The sequence below is a fragment of the Odocoileus virginianus genome, chromosome 6 (genome assembly GCF_023699985.2).
Source record: "Odocoileus virginianus isolate 20LAN1187 ecotype Illinois chromosome 6, Ovbor_1.2, whole genome shotgun sequence".
NCBI classification, from domain to species: Eukaryota; Metazoa; Chordata; class Mammalia; order Artiodactyla; family Cervidae; genus Odocoileus; species Odocoileus virginianus.
In genome coordinates, this window is record NC_069679.1 from 68,283,924 (window position 1) to 68,301,970 (window position 18,047).

Genomic DNA, 18,047 nt, shown 5'->3' on the forward strand with positions numbered 1-18,047 from the left:
GAGACATTCTCTCTGGCTTTCACGCCATCACACTCTCCTATTTCCTATCTTACTGGTCTTTCCTCTTTTATTTATTTTTTATTTTATTTATTTATTTAGTTCTTGGTCTTTCCTCTTTTAAAAACATTTTTTACATTTATTTTTATTTTGGCTGTGCTGAGTCTTCGTTGCCGCGCAGGATTTTCTCTGGCTGCGGTGCAGGGCTTCTCATTGCGGTGGCTTCTCCTGCTGCGGTGCTGGGGCTCCAGGGTGCGCAGGCTTCAGCACTTGAGGCTCATGGGTTCCGTAGTTGCAGCTTCCTGCTCCAGAGCACAGGCACAGTAGTTCACGGGCTTAGCTGCTCCAAGACATGTGGAATCTCCCTGGACCAGGGATCAAACCCATGTCTCCTGCATTGGCAGGCGGATTCTTTACCACTGAGCCACCAGCGAAGCCCCTGGTCTTCCTCTTTTTCCTTTTCCAATCCCCCTTCTACCTCATATCTAAATATTGAGATGACTTACACTTGGTCTCTTCTGTACCCACCCCAGTTCAAACTCAGATGCCTACACGTCCCAGATAGGAAATGTCAGTGGATGATGTAGAGTGATTGTTTTGCATTTTTGAAGGCATAGGAATATTTTTCAATTTCATAAAGAAATATGATCCCTTCCTTTTTTATTTAAACACAATGTCTATGATCTATTTTCCATTTTCCTAGTTTTGATAGGAACATGGACTGAGAAATATTTCTCTGTATTGGAGAAACAGTGGTTTACAGCTACAGTGATAAATGGGAGATGACAGTTGGCTTCAGTGTTGAGAAGACATTATGGTGAATTAGAGAATTTCTTATGTAAATGAAGAAGCTGCTGTGCAGTTCAAGCCAAGTGTTGCCAGATTGTCCATTTCTTTAAAAAGAAACTTAACATAATAGATTTTTTAAAATGTGAGCTCCAGTAATTTAAAAGTTCTCACACAGTTTTTAAAATGTGGAGACCAAAAAAATAATATTAAACATATCTGTGGGTCGGCACCTCTAACTTATGTCCTCTATGTTCTTTTTTTAAGGGATCTCATCTAATTTTGTGGCTTTAAATGTCATTGATAAGCTGAAGACTTTCAAAATTAGAACTCCAGCTGTTTATATTCATCTCTCTACTTGAATCCTCCCTTGTCATCTCAGACTTAATATGTTCCTAACATAGCTCTTGATTTTTCTTCCCACACTTGTATTATCCCTAGTCTTCTCCACCTTTAAGATTAAAATCAGAGAGACATCCTCCCTCTTACAGGTTGTCTAACAGAAGTGATATGATTGAAAGTTATACACAAACAGGCAGTTATAGAATGTTAAGTTTCTTTAATTGCAAAATATATGGAAATTCAAAGAAACAGTTATAGAAAGCAGGAAGTAACAGCATTCTCCCAGATAGGGGTATGTGTTTCCAGATTCCCCCGAGTTACCCATGGTGATGTGCAACTATGGATAAATCCTGTACAAAATGAGGATTCTGCCATGTATTAGAAGCTATTATTGCCTTTCTCCTGGAGGCAGGGGATGGAGATGTTAAATATCTTTCTGGCCCCTGACTCCTGCCTGATTTTTTCTGGAGTCTCTGGCTATAGACAGCTTTGCTTAACAGATGCAAATAATTAGTGTAAGAAAGACTGAATGAAGTGAAGGTCATTTTCCCAAGAGCATCCCTCTGCTGGCCTAGGCTTCAGGCTTGCCTGAAGTCACCTCCCTTTTCCTTACTATTAACCCTTTCCTTCCATTTAGGAAGTATTACCAATGCTAGTTCTGAAATAGATTTTGCATCATCTACATCTTTACATCTCCTCTATTTCCTTCCTAGTCCAGCCTCAAGTATTTCTTATCTGCACCTTTGAAATGCCTCCTGACTGGCCTCCCTACTTGGATTCTTACATACCTATGATCCCTTCTCCATAGAGTTAGCAAAGTGATCTTTTAAAAATGCACACCTGATCATTTCAGTTCCCTGCCTAAAAAGCCTCCACTGCTTTGTATAAAACCAGGATGTCTTAATTACTTATGTGTTCTTAATGACTCATGTTCTTTTGCCTCTCTCAGCATCTCTCATTTGTCTCCTATTCTCTTTCCATCCCCTCTCTTAGTACTTTCCAGCCTCATTGGGCCTTCATTCTGTTGCCCGAATGGACAAGCTCATTCCTGTCTCAAAGCCATGGTCTAATTTAACTGATACATTAACTCCACAGAGAGGGTGCTCAATGTTCGTGCATGCCAAGTTGTTTCAATTGTGTCCTCTTTGCAACCCTATGGACTGCCCACCAGGCCCTTCTGTCCCTGGGATTCTTCAGGCAAGAATACTGGAGTGGGTTGCCATGCCCTCCTTCAGAGGATTGTCCCAACCCAGGTATCAAACCTGCAGCTCCTGCCTAGCAGGCAGATTGTTTACTGCTAGTTAACTTTTTTGCAGCCCATAAATATGGCTTCAGGTTTTTCTTTGCTCCTTGCTGCCATCGTGAGGTCATTTAAAGAATCACAGACTTTTCCCTAATCTCTAAACCAATTCTTTCTAAGTGAATTGCTGAAATACAGAAAAAGTGTCAGAAATTTTGTTTACAATGATTGATGGCATCATCCATTTAAAATTTTTGCTCGTGTGTATTTAATAACATCTATATCATTAGTATAGTACCACATTTATACGATTTAAAATGCATGTGTATATTTATTGTGTATGTCCCAAGTATTTTTTATGAGTTGACTAATCTAAAAAGGAGGAAAAAGACAGTGACCACTGGATTGCATAAGACTAACAAAATTAAAATATGGTTTTTTTTTTCGTATTAAATATAATGTTGGTAAACCAAGAATAGCCCTCATTGATAAAACAGTGCCTGAGGAGGGAACTCCTAAAGCTTTTGTGAGTTAAACCATGGTTTTGCTTAGCATAGAAGTAGAAGCTGAGGATGAAGTCCCTCCTAATTTTATGATTCTTGATCTAGACTGTTTCTTCTACATTCTATAGATTGGGAAATTCAGGTTCCAGTTCTGACTTTGCCCCAATTTCTTCATGTTTAGACAATTTACCTCATTTGTAGTCCTAACATTTCTTCTCCTGAAAAATGAGAAGGATTGAAATTTATTGGATGCTTAACTTGGATTCTGTGGATAACTTTAGGGGACCTTGAATTAATGTGAATTTTGTATGTAAATTTTTCTAGGAATAATTTCCTTAGCTGTAAGCATTTTCTCCAATTTATCTATTACTTCAAAAAAAATTAAAACTAAATCAGTTAATATGTAAAGTTAGTTTCATCTAAGATATGAGAATCCTAGCTTATGCTCGGCACACATTTTTATGAACAGCTTATGAACATAAAATGCTTAGAAGGCACTTTATGCTACCAGGATTTATTATATCGGCAGGTACCCACTTATTGTTAGTACTATATTTCCTGCCTCTTTGTGAAAATCAGATCTTCAGCCATTGATGCCCTGTAAATGAGTCAGTTGACTAGCATGCATGTTAAAAAGTCTAGAAAATGAAGAATGTATTCTCATTTGGCACTCATTTCCTTAGCTTTTTAAAACCAATGTGTCTCACATGACTCTGCCAGCGTGTGTGTCCCAGTGCTCCTCCAGGTCAGCTGGTCACTATTTATGGCCTGCTCATATTTCAGGCTCATATTTGGGCCCTCAGTAACCTGTTCAGGCTGCTGCTTCGGAGTCTATTGCATTTGTTAGCAAAGGCTCATCCTTAGGCTTGAGCCTGGCTGGTCAGCTCTTCTCTTTGGGAAGTCAGGGAAGTACCTCTCAGACATTTTTGCCGCAGTGTCATGTTGTCCTTGGTGCTGTGCTGGAGTGTGAACTGGGCCCTGTTTTCCTCTGTTGCAGGTGAATTCGGAAGGCAAAGCCAGTCCTCTGTCACTCCTTCAGATGGCCTCTCCAAGTGGCTTCTGTGTCTTGGTTCGCTTGCCCAAGCTGATCTGTGGAGGAAAAACACTACCAAAAACATTATTGGACATTTTGGCAGACGGCACAATTTTAAAAGTCGGAGTAGGATGTTCAGAAGATGCCAGCAAGCTTCTGCAGGATTATGGCCTCGTCGTTAAGGGGTGCCTGGACCTCCGATACCTAGCCGTGAGGCAGAGGTATGGTTTGTATGAACACTTGGATTGCTGTAGCTGTGGGGTGAATATTTTAGCAAAAGTTGGAGGTTACTGAGACTCAATAATGAAGCCTCTAAAATTCTTTAGAAGCCTAGAGACATCTGAGATGCCTATTGAATTTGTGAGGAGATATTCCACCTTCTGAGAAAACTTTAGCTACCTAGAACTGGTCTTTTTAGTGAAATGTTATTAAGGTGTCTCTATAAGCTACAGGTTGTAAACTGATGAACTCCTTGGGCAAATTAGAGTTGCAGATTTTTATTTTTTGGCCTGTGTGATATGTTGGGGAATTTTAGTATAAATCCAGAAGATTTAATGTAAAAATCTGTATTTCTGGCTTCTCTTAGGTGATTTGACTACGCGAGGTCAATAGTCCTGAGTGGTAACAATTGGCAGGTAGCACTGTCCTCTTTAGATGAGCATGTTTTGCTCAATTTCCCAGAGTCCCCACCTCTCCCATTGTAACCCCTGACTCATCCTGATAAACATTTGAATGTCCAAACCATGCTTTAGGCCAAAAATAATGAAACCTAATGCTTCACTGAGAGGAAGAGATTGCCCTTTCCCTTGGCATTCTATTATTAGGGAAATTCTACCTTTTTTTAAAGGTATATTTTCATGTATATTTGTGGTCCACATTTTAATAGTGTGGACTGAAATAGCCTTTATCCCTGACTTTCTCCATGACACTGACATTAAAAGTTTGGAGGTTTTGATAAACCAGGAGAAAGCCTGATTAAAATCTATGTTTATCATAATTTTTTAGTATTAAGTGAAATTCTATTTTGGCTTAGTAAATAAAACTCATAAAGTATCAATTTTTTCTAGTAATACATTAAAATCTTTACCGTATAATTTTTTTAGCTCTTTAAAATATTTGGAGTATAACAGCCACTTTTCATCAGGCCCTCCACCCCCTGGCGCTGGCTCCCCAGAGGTGCCTGTGGTGGTCCGGGCCTGGGTTGGAAAAGAATTTCCAGACATGATACAGAATGAGAGGAAAATAAAGTTTACTGGAGTGGGAGACGCTGTTAGCAGACCAGCTCAGGGGAGAACCAACGCTGAGTGGGGATCCTTAGTCCACTTTTATACCCAGGGTACAAGGAGTGGGATAGGGGTCTTACGGGTCATTTGCTGATTGAATGAGGCACGTATACTGGGTTGGGGGAAGAGTAAGGCAAATACCTCCTCCCTGTGGGGTAGGAGGGGAGGCAGGTTTTACTGTTCCATTAATAGTTACCTTATGGGGGAGGGAAGGGCAATAAAGGTCTGGTTTTCCTGTTCCTGCTTTGCAAGACCCTCCTTGGTTTTATCTGCCCTTTCGTCCGTGGGTCACCATAGTGCCCATAGTCACCTTTCTTAGAGGACGTGTGTATAGTGGCCAGGATTTGACTCTGGAGCGTACTATGTGGGTGGGAGTCCCCATCTTGCTCTTACCAGCTGTGTTACCTTCGGCAAGTTTCTGAGCCTCACTGTTCCTCAGCTCCCTCGTCTGTAAAAAGTAGAAATAATATTCCCATCTCATAGGATTGGTCTGAGGATTGAATGGGTTAAGCTATGTAAAGAACTTAGAAATAGTGTTTGACATACAGTCAGAGTGCTGTGTAAATTTCAGTCATCATCCTTCATTACCACCATGACTACTACCACCTTCAGCACCATGATCATTCGATTGATTTGTCCTTCCAGATCACTTTCTATCCAGTTATAGTCCTCTTTATGAGTTATATGGGCTTCCCCGGTGGCTCAGTGGTAAAGAACCTGTCTGCAATGCAGAAGATGCAGGTTCAATCCCTGCGTCAGGAAGATCCCCTGGAGAGGGAAATGGCAACCCACTCCAGTCAGTACTCTTGCCTGAAAAATCTCATGGACCGAGGAGCCTGGAGGGCTACAGTCCATGGGGTCGCAGAAGAGTCAGACACGACTTAGCAACTGAGCACACACCCACGCATTGTGAGCATATAGAAGTTATAAGTATCCTTACTTACACGGCTAAATGCAGAATAGCTAAGTGTCAAAGTTAAAATTTGGCCAAAGTGGAATATTACTGTAAACTTCTCTAGATATAAGAATGAAGCATTTAGCTTTTTAATTTTTAATGAAATCTTATTAAAATTTTAAACATTATTTTATTATTGAATACTTTAGTAGTAAAATTTAAAAATTTTGACATTATAGTAGAAGAAATTTGACATTATACTTAACACATTTAGCTATAGGTTGTCCCTGATGTTGGCTGTAAGAGGTTGACTTTCATTTGACTTTGGAAAGGAACAAACATTTTCTTGGTAATGCTGTTCTCTTTTCTTCATGCTGTCTATATTTTTTATTATATGTTAGCAGAAGATAATTCATTATTGAGACTGTTGTGTGTGATTCTGGAATCTTTGCTAGTGAAACTTTGAAGTGGCAAAGATGGCCTCTTGTTTTTAATTCATCCTCAAAAAATGTGAAACTTTCCCAAATATGACATTAAAAAAAAATTAATGACCTAAATGGAATTGAATTAATAAAAACCAAGTGCTGTCTTTCAGTGAGGGTAATGATTTCAAAAATTATGAAATACCAAGGCTTGATAAATTGGATAGATATTAAAAAGATTGAAATAAGGATTTTCCTAGTGGTCCAGTGGGTAAGAATATGCCTGCCAATGCAGGGAACCCAGGTTCCATCCCTGGTCCTGGAAGATCCCACGTGCCATAGAGCAACTAAGCCTGTACCCCACAACTACTGTAGCCCACGTGCATAGAGCCTGCGCTCCACCAGAGAAGACGCCGCAATGAGAAGCCTGCACACTGCAGCGAGAGCAGCCGCTGCCCACGGCAACCGGAGAAAGCCCATGCGCAGCAACCAAGATCCAGTGCGGCCAGAAATAAAATTTAAAAAATAAATAAAAAAGGACAAAGTAAGTATTTACTGTCATGAAAGGAGGTCCCCGATGCATTAAGTGATAGAGCAAGTTTTAGAACAAATACTAAAAAACTGTATCTGCTCCTCCATCTAGCCACCTCTTTGCTTGTTTATCTGTAGAAAGTATCTGGAAGGGCCCCAACATAACTCATAAGGGTCATTATTCTTGAGGCGTGGAAGTGTGAGGGGGGGGAGGACTTTCACTTTTCACCAATTACTCTTCTCTATTGTCTGCATTTTTAACAATAAGTATTCATTTCTTTTATAATTACTATTATAAAGGAAAACATGAAAAGATTTTAAAGAGAAAGCAGTTTGTCTCCCCCAAAGTCTTCATTTCCATGAATTGAACCATGATGTTATATATTTTACATAAATATGTCTGGACCTTTTTTTTTTTTAACTTTTTAGTCAGTGCTGCTGTTTGGGGTTGATGAAATCCATCAAGTTGCTGCTTGTTTTTGTAAGGAAAGACTTCCTTTTCTTTATCATTATAATGATTTCATTTTCCAGAGTAACTGTGGGAGTGAAGAAAGCCTTATCATATTTTCAAATTTGAAAAGTAATGCACAAACACTAGACAATTCAAATTTAAAAAATGTAAAGATTTCTGATCACCCCAAACCCTACACCCAGAGATAGCATCACCAACATTTGATTAATATCTTTCTACTTAACTCTTTGTGCTTCTTCCCTCTCACATACCTAGAGTCACATACACACATTTATTGTGTACTGTGTATATATTAATACAGAGAGTTCACGCACATGTTTTCTTTCATAATCTCTTTTTACTTTGCTAATATGTCAGGGACATCTTTTCATATCAATATAGATACACATCCTTATTTTTAACAACTATGTGGAATTTAATTGCAGGCATATTTAACTAGTCTTCCATTGAGGGTGTTACATTGTTTCTAGTTCTTTGCTACTATAAATAGTGCTGTAATGAAGATTGTTTTATGTACACTTGTCTGAGGATAATTTACTAGAAGTAGAATTATCAAATCACAGAATATTCCTGTTCAAAATTTTGATAGCTAAGAAAGCCTTGACTGTGTGGATCACAACAAACTGTGGAAAATCCTTAAAGAGATGGGAATGCCAGACCACCTTACCTGCCTCCTGAGAAATCTGTATGCAGGTCAAGAAGCAACAGTTAGAACTGGACATGGAGCAATGGGCTGGTTCAAAATTGGGAAAGGAGTCAAAACTGTGTGTTGTCACCCTGCTTATTTAACTTATATGCAGAATACATCATGCGAAATGCCGGGCTGGATGAATCACAAGCTGGAATCAAGGTTCCTGGAAGAAATACCAACAATCTCAGATATGCAGATGATACCACCCTAATGGCAGAAAGTGAAGAGGAACTAAAGAGCCTCTTGATGAACGTGAAAGAGGAAAGGAGTGACATGCTTTATTTTCGTGAGCTCCAAAATCACTGTGGATGGTGGGTGCAGCCATGAAATTAAAAGGTTGCTTGCTCCTTGGAAGACTGTGGAAACCTAGACATTCCTAGGTTTATGACAAACCTATACAGCATATTGAAAAGCAGAGACCTCATTTTGCTGACAAAGATCCGTACTGTCAAACCTATGGTTTTTCCGGTAGTCATGTACAGATGTGAGAGCTGGACCATAAAGAAGGCTGAGTGCTGAAGAATTGATGCTTTCAAACTGTGGTGCTGGAGAAGACTCTTGAGAGTTCCTTGGACAGCAAGGAGGTCAAACCAGTCAGTCCTAAAGGAAATCAACCCTGAATATTCATTGGCAACACTGATGCTGAAGGTGAAGCTCCAATACTTAGGCCACCTGATAGGAAGAGCTGACTCTCTGGAAAAGACCCTGATGCTGGGAAAGATTGAAGGCAGGAGGAGAAGAGGGTGACAGAGGATGAGATGGTTGGATATGATCACTGACTTAATGCACATGAGTTTGAGCAAACTCTGGGAGATGGTGAAGGACAGGGAAGCCTGGCGTGCTGCAGTTCATAGGGTCACGAAGAGTTGGACATGACTTGGAAACTGAACAACAAACAGCATTTGTTGACAGACCTTTTCATAAAGATTGAACAAATGTTCAGCTCACAAATTTTACGTTAGACTGTAATTCTTCATGTTCCACAATACTAGATGTAGTTATTTTTAAAGATCTTCATAATCTGATAGAGTTTAAAATTGTATATACTTTTTGTTTTATTTTATGTAGTGAGATTGAGTATCTGTCATTTGTTTATTGGCCACTTATATGCCTCTTTTGGATTGTATTGTTCTTGTCCTTTGCCCATTTTTGACACATGGTTTTATTTATTTCTTGTAGAAACAATTTGCTCTCTAATGGGCTTAGCCTGAAATCACTCTCTGAGACTGTTTTGAACTTTCCTCTTGACAAGTCCCTTCTGCTTCGCTGCAGCAACTGGGATGCTGAGAATCTTACTGAGGACCAGGTACTTCTCTTATCAGAGTAGTTGAAGAGTGGAAGAGTCATTGCTTGTAAAGTATAATTATTTAAAACATTCTAAGCCTCAAAATGATATATGTTGGGTGGAAATGCCTTAAAATAGCCTCATTGATGATACTCAAGATAAATGCTCTATAATAATGAACATGCCACTTGAATAAAAGGGTAAAACTCCCCGTTCTATTTTTTTTTTTTTTTGAGCATTTACTATATGCCAGGGATTTCAGAAAAATGTAAAATTCTTATCATGAGTAAAATTCTAATTTAAAAAAACAGTGTTATAAGACTTATTATAAGGAACAGCAAGTAGTCCTCCTGCCTTCCTCCCCCATTCTTAATTGCTCTTCCTTCTTTTCAGAGGCATCCAATTTCATTTTTTTCTGGTAATTAGCATTATATTTTAAAATTGCACACATATATTACTCTTTCCTTTTCTACTTATTATCTTTTGACGTCTTGCTATGGAAAACGTGATTTAGTGCTCTTGCAATTCCTGTATCCCCAGATACTTATTCCCTCCCCCATGCTCCCAAAAGAGGTAAATTGTCATTTTTATCAGATTAACATTTACTTATATTGATATTATTTATAACTGCTCCACATGGTCAATTGCAGTTTTTTTCTTATACAACTTTTTGTTTTCCCAGGAGTAGTAATTTATATTTTTGTTTGCTTAGTTTTCTGTATACCTGTTAACTGTGTCTACTCCAGACTCTCCTCTCTGCTGGTTCAGACACAGTCAGATAACTTAGTCATTTGAGTTTCCCTTGGAGCTTGCCCTTGTGGAGCCCTTGGTCTTCCTGTTTCTTTCAGGACTAGTTGTTCTGTAGCCTTGCTTGCCAGACTTTCATCCTGTTTGTGTTTACCATCAGAGTGGGAAGTCTCTTCACCTCTCTTCTATAGTAGTAGGTCCTCTGTTTCACAAACCTTGTGTTTTTTCACTTTCTTGTTCTGGTGGAGTACATTCAAACTAGCTTCCTGAGAAAAGGAGCATGGGAAGTTAATTTATGACACCTTGCATGTCTGAAAAGATACTTGTTTCCTCTGATACTGATACTTTGGCTGAGGATAGCATTTTAGGGTGGAAATCATTTTCCTTCAGAACTTTGAAGGCAGTGCTCTTTGTAGCTTCCAGTGTTGATGTTGAGTTTGTGACTTGTTTTTCTTTCTGGAAAAATCTTCTTTATTCTTAGTTTTTAAATTCATGATGATATACATTAGTGTGAGCCATTTTCCCTACAGTCTTAGAATTCAGTGGACTCTTTTGATCTGGAAGCTCATGTCTTTCAGTTCAGGGAATTAGTCTCAAAATATTTCTTAGAAAATTTCCCTTTTGTTTCTAGAATTCATATGTGTTTTGGATCCCTTGAATTAATCTTCTCATTTTCTTAGTAAAATGTTTTCTCTTTGATTTTCCATCTCTGTATTTTTTGTTTTATCTTCTGAAAAATTTCAAGTTTATCTTTCAATATTTCACTCAAATTTTTAATTATTCCCATTATAAGAGTTCCTGGTCTTCTCTGAATATTCACCTTTAAAATAACTTTTCATTTTTGTTTAATAGCATCTTCTCTTATCTTAGAGTATTGAAGGTTCTGAAGTTTTTTTTTTCCTTCCTGCATTACCTCCTTTTCCTCTGAATTCCTGATTTTAAATGTTTGATTTGGTCTTTGTCTTTCATGTTAAGGATTTTTTTTCAAATGTTAGATCCTTGGCTATCCATTTCTATTTATGAAGGAGACATTAAAGCGCCAGTTAAATTTACTGGCCTATTGAATCAAGCACCAATTGATGAATGAGTAATAAAATACAGTATAGCCATACAATAGAATATTATTCAGCAGTTAAAAGGATACATACTACAACATGGATGAGTCTTGAAAACATTATGCTAAAAAGTGAAAGAAGCCAGTTACATCAGATCACATATTGTATGAGTCCACTTATATGAAGTGTTCAGAACAGGCAGATCTGTAGACAGAAAACAAATCAATGGTTGCTTAAGCCTGGAAGAAGTAGGGGATGACTGCTAAAGGATATAAGATTTTTTATTGGGCTGACGAAAATGTTCTAAAATTGATGTGGTGAAGGTTGCACAATTCTGTAAATGTATGAAAAATCCTGAGTCATGCAGCATCTCTAAAAGACATATTTGGGACAATTGGAGACATTAGAATGCAACCATGTATTGTTGTGTTTTGTCAGTGTAAAGTTCTTGGGTGTGACAGTGGTGTGATTATGTAGGAGAGTGTCTTTGTTCTTAGAAGATATGCACTAAAGTATTTAAGGATGAAGTATCATAGTAGCTGCAACTTAATATTGAAATGTGTTCAGCCAAAAGAGAAGCATTTGGTGTATGTATTATAAAGAGATAAAGCACATGTTGACAGTTGTGAATGTTAGTTGTCATTCTTTTCTGTAGGTTTGAAACTTTCAAAATAAAACATTGGGGAGAAAAGGTTAATTGCCACCAAATTTGAAACCAGATTTGTGATCCATATTATTATGATAATTCAGAATTTCTAAAGACTCTTATTCATTCTTCATTTAAAATATTTATTGTTTTTTTAATTATAAACATAATGCTTAATGAGATTTTGTAAAATATAGAAAATAATATTTAAATTTGACATTTAAAGAAATGAAGTGAGAGCATAGCACATATGGCCAAATTTTTTTGACTAGTGGGTTTTATTATCAGTAACTATAAATTATAATCAAATGTCAATAGCTGTAAGTCTTTTCTCTCAGGCCACTCAGTTTCTCCAGACATAAATCTTCTAGTTTTCTACCCAAGAAGTATAAGCCCCACAGCCTATATTCTGGTAGCTGAGTAGAAGAGGTGGTGCTGGTTATCTCATTATTTAATATGTAGTTTTCCCATAATCCCTATTTTTCCTGATGACACTTTGCCCCCAACCTCTGCCATCCCTGATATTACTAGGTGCAGATCCTCTGTGATTTAACCACTATATAGCTTACACTTGTCAAAACCCAAACTCTGCACACTGAGTAAAACAAAGCAGAAATCTGAGTTTATTGCAGTCACTCATGTGAGCTGGTACTTCATTTTTTTTAATTGCTAAATAATACTTCATTGTATGGATAGACCACATTTTGTTTATTTGTTCATCATTTGGTAGAGCTTTGAGTTGCTTTCTTTTTTTTTGGCTGTTATGAATAATACCACTCTGAATATCTGTGTGTAAGTTTTTATGTGGACATACATCTTCAGTTCTCTAGGGCAAATAACCTACAATGGAATTACTGAGTCATATGGTAACTTTATGTTTAACTGTTTTGAGGAATTGCCAAACTATTTTCCAAAGTAACTGTATCATTTTATAGTCCCACCAGTAATATATGAGGCTTCCAATTTTCCATATTGTGTTTGATATGGTTTTAATTTATATTTCCCTAGTGACCAATGATGCTGAGCATCTTTCACGTGCTTATTGTCTAATGTTATATCTTCTTTGGAGAAATGTCTATTCAGATCCTTTGCTCACATTTTAATTGTGTTGTTTGTTTAATTGTGTTGAGTTTTAACAGACGTGTGTGTATGCATACATATTCTTTACGTATTCTGGATGCTAATCTCTTATCAGATATATAATTTATAAATATTTTCTCCCTTTTTTCCTTTCACTTACTTGATGGGATCATCTGAAGCATGAAGGTTTTAATTTTTTTGGAAAGTTTTAATTTTTATTGAGGTCCAGTTATCTATTTTTTCTTTTATTCCTGATGCGTTTGCTGTCATATCTAAGAAATTGTTGCCTGACCTAAGGTCATGAACACTTACTCTTATGTTTTCTTCAAAGAATCATATGTTTTAGCTCTTACACCTAGGTTCTCCTAATTCATTTTGAGTTAATTTTTGTGTGTGGTCTGAAGTGGGAGTCCAAATTTACCCTTTTGCATGTGAACACGCAGCTATTCCAGCACCATTTGTTGAAAGTGCCTTGGATTCCTTATCATTTGAAAACAACTTGTTAAAAAAGTATTCTGCACTCTTCACATTCAAACACCTTCTTTTCCTGTAGGAGACTGCTTGCTGACAGAGATGTAGATGGTTGAGTCTACATGAAAAATTTTATCTAAACTTCTTTTTCTAGTATTCTGTTCTTTTTTTGTTATTCTAAAATTACACACAGAAAAAAGATCCATACGAATAGTGTTATTTACCAGGCTTGATTATTAAAGCTGAATTAAAAGAATTTTCATTAAAGTCCTTACATGCTTTGTTAGGAAGAGCTAGTAATTAAATTAATAGTTTTGACTACTTTTATTTATGACCAGCTTGCCTGTGCCTAGTTGCTTAGAGAATGACTTACTATTGTTAAATACATAAATTCCAGAAATGGACCCTTGTGACTTTTGAGCTGAGGTCCATGTTTGAAGCTGTTTTTCTTGTTTTACACATAATTAATATGTACAGCAGTTTGTCTCTGATCAGTAGTCACACAGACCCAGTTGTTCTATATGATGACCATTTCCGAAGTGAAATTCATGTACTAGGTGTCAGGCCTGTGATAAGTACCCTACTCCAAGCTGGAGGAAAATCTGTCCAGCAGGTTTGGTAGCAGATAGAAGGAATTTCTAGCATGTAGAATAAGTCATTATTGTATCTGTGTTACATGAGGATTCATTATACCATTTGATTGATTTTTGTCTAGTTTGAATTTTTTTGTAATGAAAACGTTTTAAGCAGTAGATGGTGCCTGGGTTACTGTGCATCTTGAATTAGAACCTGGAAGTGGTCTCTTGTCTTTGTGACTGACTTTGAACTTGCTCTCTCTGGTCCGCCTTCTGGATTCTACTGATCTCTGACTTTTCTCTTCAGGTAATTTATGCTGCCAGGGATGCCCAGATTTCAGTGGCTCTCTTTCTCCATCTTCTTGGATACCCTTTCTCTAGGAATTCGACTCTAGAAGAAAATGATGACCACATTGTCTGGAGAAAAATCTTAGAGAAATGTCAGGATGTGGTAGATATCCCATTCCGAAGCAAAGGGCTTAGCCGATCAGGAGAAGAGGTTAACGGGGAAGCAACAGAATCTCAGCAGAAAATAAGAAATAAGAAGTCGAAAGCTGATGGAACGATGCCAGGCAACCACCAAGGGAGAGACCCCAGAAAACATAAAAGAAAGCCCCTGGGAGTGGGCTATTCTGCCAGGTAACTGAGTTGTTCTGTGTCTAGTAGATTCAGTGGCCCAGCCTGCAGCAAAAAGCATGATGCTTTACCTTGGGTCTGGGAAGAAGGCTTGTGTGGTAAGGTGGCAGGGGCTCTCCAAGGATTTTTATTTTTCCTTTCCTTCAAGGACATTTGGAGCTAGCCTTTATTTGTGTACTTTTCCCTTTTACCCTTCTACTGTTTTATTTTTGAGCAGTGGAAGTGGAAATGAGGAGTGCTTAAGCTAGCTTTGTCCCTGACCTTGATACAACCTTAGATATGCACTTCTATTATAAACGAGAAAAGTGACAGTATAGTCACTCAGTTGTGAGCCCTGTGGACTGCAGCCCGCCAGGCTCCTCTGTCCATGGGGTTCTCCAGGCAAGAATACTGGACTGGGTTGCCATGCCCTTCTCCAGGGGATCTTCCCTACCCAGGGATTGAACCTGGATCTTCTGGATTGCAGGCAGATTCTTTACCATCTGAGCCACCAAGGGGTATAATTATTATTCTTTGCTTGCTTCAGGAGAGCTGTGAAAGTAACATGAAGTGCCTCATACTTTTCAGGAGAAATGCATCATTCGATTTCTTACTCATTTGGTATTTGATTATTTAGAATGGTATCCAGGTCCTAAACTTACATTATCCTCTAGTCAATGAGAATTTTCCTGTACAGCTTATGTCTCTATTGCAGAATGATGACTAATAAATACTTTGGAGTGGAAGTTTGGTTCCTCTAAGCAAAATGCCTTTAGGAATTGGATGATTAAATTGAAGCAAGCATTGCGTATGAGCCAGAAATAAATCCACATGGCACTCATTACTTGAACTTGAATTTTAATTGACTTGGTTTAATCCAGTGATTACAGGGAAGTTTCCTCATGTCCTGTTCCTTCTTGCTTTCATGGTAGAACCATGTAAACATTACCCAACTTACTCCCTAATTTCCCAATCTATAAATATAAAAACTAATGGTATAAACTAGTTCATTTTAATTTCTCTTTCTAGCCCATTGTAGATGGAGGAGTAAACATGGTTTCTCACCATGTTCCCCCCGCCCCCCCCCCCCCAATAAATGTAACGTATGACCCTAGTGTTGAATGGCTTGGGTCACTCGGAATATAGGAAGGTAATTGATACCTTGATCAATAGTTTGCTCCAAAGTTTAGACTTCTCTTTCCCTCCCCACAGAAAATCACCTCTCTACGATAACTGCTTCCTCCATGCTCCTGACGGACAGCCCCTCTGCACTTGTGATCGAAGAAAAGCTCAGTGGTACCTGGACAAAGGCATCGGAGGTTTGAGATTCAGCCGTCATACTTGATTTCTAATTAGGTGCATGCAGGACCTGACTGGAGTGGGCCTGAGATCAGGGAGAGGGTTGCGATGTGTAGAAGGCAGAGAGCCCTAGAGACACGCGGGATGGAGCTGTTCAAAGCCCAGAAATAGTGATCTCTGCCCAGGACACAGCAGCGAACAACTGAGGTGGTGCTTCTTCCCTGGGGGAGAGGTGGGCAGACGGTCATGCGCTAACGCTGCCTCTTTCCTCTAAGAGCTGGTGAGTGAAGAGCCTTTTGTGGTCAAGCTGCAGTTTGAACCTGCGGGCAGACCCGAATCCCCGGGAGACTACTACTTGATGGTTAAAGAGAACCTGTGTGTAGTGTGTGGCAAGAAAGACTCATACATTCGGTGAGTGTCCAGCAGGGTGGGGCTGCCCTCTTGTCTGCCTCTGATGGAAGGTGCCCTTCAAGCCACACGCAGAGCCCTCGGCGGGCTTGGTTGAGTCTGCCCACTTTGGCTTGGAGACTTGTCCCCAGGGGGCATCCAGTGTCCCCGAGAGCTTCGACACTCTGCCTGGCCTTGCTGTCGTGGTGCCTGCCACTACCCCCCTCTCCCCCCCGCCGCCCCGCACCAGAGCCAGTTTTTAGTTTCTGGAATGAAACACTCTTGTCAAAACAGTTTGCCATGAAGAGAGTTTTTCCCTTTTGCTCATGAAGGAACGGAGACCAGTTCCCTCAGAAGCTGCCTTTCTGTGTCCTTGTGATCCTCCCTTGAGTGGCTCACAGGCTTTGCGACCCTGGGTACATGAGTATCCGGGTGACCTGAAGGCACACTCTGGAATAGTCTGAGATTATTCTGCGTCAGGGTCCCCAGGCAATGAGGGTGACGTTACCACTGGGTCCGGGCACCCAGACACCTGGGCTTTCTCCCTGGCTGCTGAGCTGTAGTAATACTTCGCGCCTCTCTCTCCTTGCAAAGTGAGACAAACAGTAGTGGTGGCCAGGAGTTTTCCCGGGAACTCAGTTCTCCTTAGAAGACAATGACGGACTTCCATGAACCAGGGAAGTAATTTGAGAGTAAGGGACCCTTCAGATGAAAGAACCGGGCTCTTACAGATCACCAGGCTTCCAAAATTTCGGGAAGAGTGGTTACCTGCTGCATGCTTTGAGAGGGTTATTTTCTAGATGTTAAAGGCCATTAGAATTTCTTTTCATTTCTCAGATCCTTCTCCTTTGGGGAGCACAGACTTCCCAAAGGTGGTTATCAGCCTCTTCCTACCCCTGGCTTGCCAGAGGAGTCAGAGAGCCGGTGGTCTGCGCTCACTTCAAGGAGAGGGGGACCCAAGGGCCATAGGCAGGTGGGCGGAGGCTGGAATAGGTGGTCGGGCCTTTATGTCGTCTCTGTTGGGTTGTGGGGCCCCAGCTCCTCAGTCGTGTTTAGACCCAGATCAGAATCGCAGTAGCCCACCTGCCGACTCCGTGTTCGGTCTGTGTCGTCTGCTAATGCGCGCTGCCGTGTGCCCGGCGCCCGTAGGAAGAACGTGATCCCGCACGAGTACCGGAAGCACTTCCCCATCGAGATGAAGGACCACAACTCCCACGACGTGCTTCTGCTCTGCACCTCCTGCCACGCCATCTCCAACTACTACGACAACCACCTGAAGCAGCAGCTGGCCAGGGAGTTCCAGGCCCCCATTGGCTCCGAGGAGGGCTTGCGCCTCTTGGAGGATCCTGAGCGCCGGCTGGTGCGCTCGGGCGCCAGGGCCCTGCTCAACGCCGAGAGCCTGCCTGCGCAGCGGAAGGAGGAGCTGCTGCAGGCGCTGCGGGAGTTTTATCGCACAGACACGGTCACGGAGGAGATGCTTCAGGAGGCAGCCAGCCTGGAGACCAGGTATGATCTGCGGTCCTGCTCAGAGGGGAGTGAGGACTGGTCCAGTGTCTTTACACCGGCTGCTCGGTTTGCGTGCCTGTAGGGCAGAATCAGGTGCCCTGCGGCAGCCTCGGGCTCACCCCGCTGAGCCTGTGTGGCTCAAGATATCCAGGCAGGTGGGACAGAGCAGTCGATTTGCTGATTAAC

At 40.2% G+C, this 18,047-nt stretch overlaps 1 protein-coding gene across 4 annotated transcripts in view; it reads left to right on the top strand.

The window, feature by feature from the left end:
* EXD2 (exonuclease 3'-5' domain containing 2) overlaps nucleotides 1-18,047 on the top strand; it is a 48,399-nt gene that overhangs the window by 24,805 nt on the left and 5,547 nt on the right. For all 4 annotated transcript variants that reach the window (XM_020889753.2, XM_070469544.1, XM_070469545.1 and 1 more), the window contains 6 exons: nucleotides 3,866-4,122; nucleotides 9,375-9,501; nucleotides 14,362-14,693; nucleotides 15,882-15,988; nucleotides 16,244-16,379; nucleotides 17,505-17,861. In XM_020889753.2, the coding sequence (XP_020745412.2) occupies nucleotides 3,866-4,122; nucleotides 9,375-9,501; nucleotides 14,362-14,693; nucleotides 15,882-15,988; nucleotides 16,244-16,379; nucleotides 17,505-17,861 (1,316 nt within the window). The remainder of the gene's footprint in view (nucleotides 1-3,865; nucleotides 4,123-9,374; nucleotides 9,502-14,361; nucleotides 14,694-15,881; nucleotides 15,989-16,243; nucleotides 16,380-17,504; nucleotides 17,862-18,047) is intronic.